A 1,717-nucleotide genomic window follows, 5' to 3' on the forward strand; every position below is an offset into this window, starting at 1 on the left:
CAGAAAAAAAATGTAATAAATGTACATATTTGACAAAAGCAGGTAAAGCCACTCCCAGATTACTGATAGGATGTTTGAAGGGCCACATAAACAACGTCAGGGACTGTTGCTGCTACGAAGGTTTAAAAAGCCATGACAACATCCTGAGCGCGTGTGGAAAGATCCTTTTGGTTCCACACAAAGATCAGGTTGTGCAAATGCAGTTTAAGTCTGTGTGTAAAAGAGACAGGAAAAGTATTTTTATGATGGAAAACGCTTCAGTTATTACCAGGTTTACTCTGTCAGGGCTTGATGGAATAGCAAGGTACAGAGTTACTCTCTTTTTGCTCACTTTACTGTGTTATTGTGTGATTTGGCTGGTAAATGTCACTGTTGTTGTAACAATCATTGTGGATAAAAACCTTCATGAACCCATGTACATCTTCATTTGCAACCTGTGCATCAATGGGCTCTATGGGACAGCAGGTTTTTATCCTAAATTCCTCCATGATCTTCTATCAAGCATTCATGTCATTTCTTATTATGGGTGTCTTCTGCAGAGTTTTGTGTTGTACTCTTCAGCCTGTGCTGACTTCTCTATTCTAGCTCTGATGGCTTATGACAGATATGTGGCTATATGTCGACCTCTAGCATACCACTCTGTGATGACTAAAAAAAGGGTTTTTGTTTATGTGTTTTTAGCCTGGCTTGTTCCTTTTTTGTTGCTATTCTTGAGCACAATAACAACATCATCACCAGTTTTATGTGGCTCCCATATACCAAAACTCTACTGTGTCAATTGGTTAATTTCTAATTTAGCTTGCTCTGCATCCTTAGCACGAGTTATTATTCCAGCTTTTAATTACACTTTCTATGTTGGCCATGTTATTTTTATTGTTTGGTCTTACATACATGTGGTGAAAATAAGCCATGCATCTAAAGAAAACATGCATAAATTTATGCAGACATGTTTACCACATTTACTCTCTTTAGTAACTGTTACTGCATCATTGCTTTTTGACTTGTTGTACATGCGATTTGGCTCAAAGGAGTTGCCACAAAATGTCCAGAATTTTTTATCAATGGAATTTCTCCTAATTCCACCAATTATTAATCCTCTCATCTATGGCTTTGTTTTGACAAAAATCAGAAAAAGAGTCTTTAACTTATGTAAAAGTTGTGTTTTTACATTACAGTCATGAGATGTTCTGGCCCAAGAAAATATTCCAAGTATCTAATGTGGGAAAATATTGAATTCATATAATAATATAGCTAAAATTTTTGTTGTTGAATATAAATGAAAGAGCTTATTGTTAGTTTGATGGCATTACGACTACATACATTACATGTGTTTTATTTCACCAGGGGGTGTTTCATGTTAATGTGCATGTATTTGCATTACAGATTGACTTACACTGCATCCTGCATTTAGGATAAGATGTCTGAACCATAACCCTCTGTGCCTAACTAATAAACTAATAATCAGTACACAACTGGTCACTTTCTTTTGAACATAATTATGATGCATTAACCCTTTCATGCATACTGTCAACTACAATGGACACATAAAGTTTTTACTAGTTGTATGGTATACGATGGCTTATTAACAAATTAACCATCTTAGTTGATATTAGTGAGTCAGTCAATACACTGAAACTCTCTGAATAAGAATAAATAAATGATATAATTTAATGCAAAAACTGTAATGACCGAGTTTGCCTCAGTAATGAAGAAGAAA

The 1,717-nt window shown here is 35.0% G+C and overlaps 1 protein-coding gene across 1 annotated transcript; it reads left to right on the forward strand.

Moving 5' to 3' along the window:
• Positions 1-242: 242 nt before the first annotated feature.
• LOC121649848 (olfactory receptor 5F1-like) lies at positions 243-1,181 on the forward strand. The gene has a single exon (XM_042000950.1). It carries the CDS (start codon positions 243-245, stop codon positions 1,179-1,181), a length of 939 nt encoding a protein of 312 aa, XP_041856884.1.
• Positions 1,182-1,717: the final 536 nt, after the last annotated feature.

This window comes from Melanotaenia boesemani, chromosome 12 (genome assembly GCF_017639745.1).
Source record: "Melanotaenia boesemani isolate fMelBoe1 chromosome 12, fMelBoe1.pri, whole genome shotgun sequence".
Lineage (NCBI taxonomy): Eukaryota > Metazoa > Chordata > Actinopteri > Atheriniformes > Melanotaeniidae > Melanotaenia > Melanotaenia boesemani.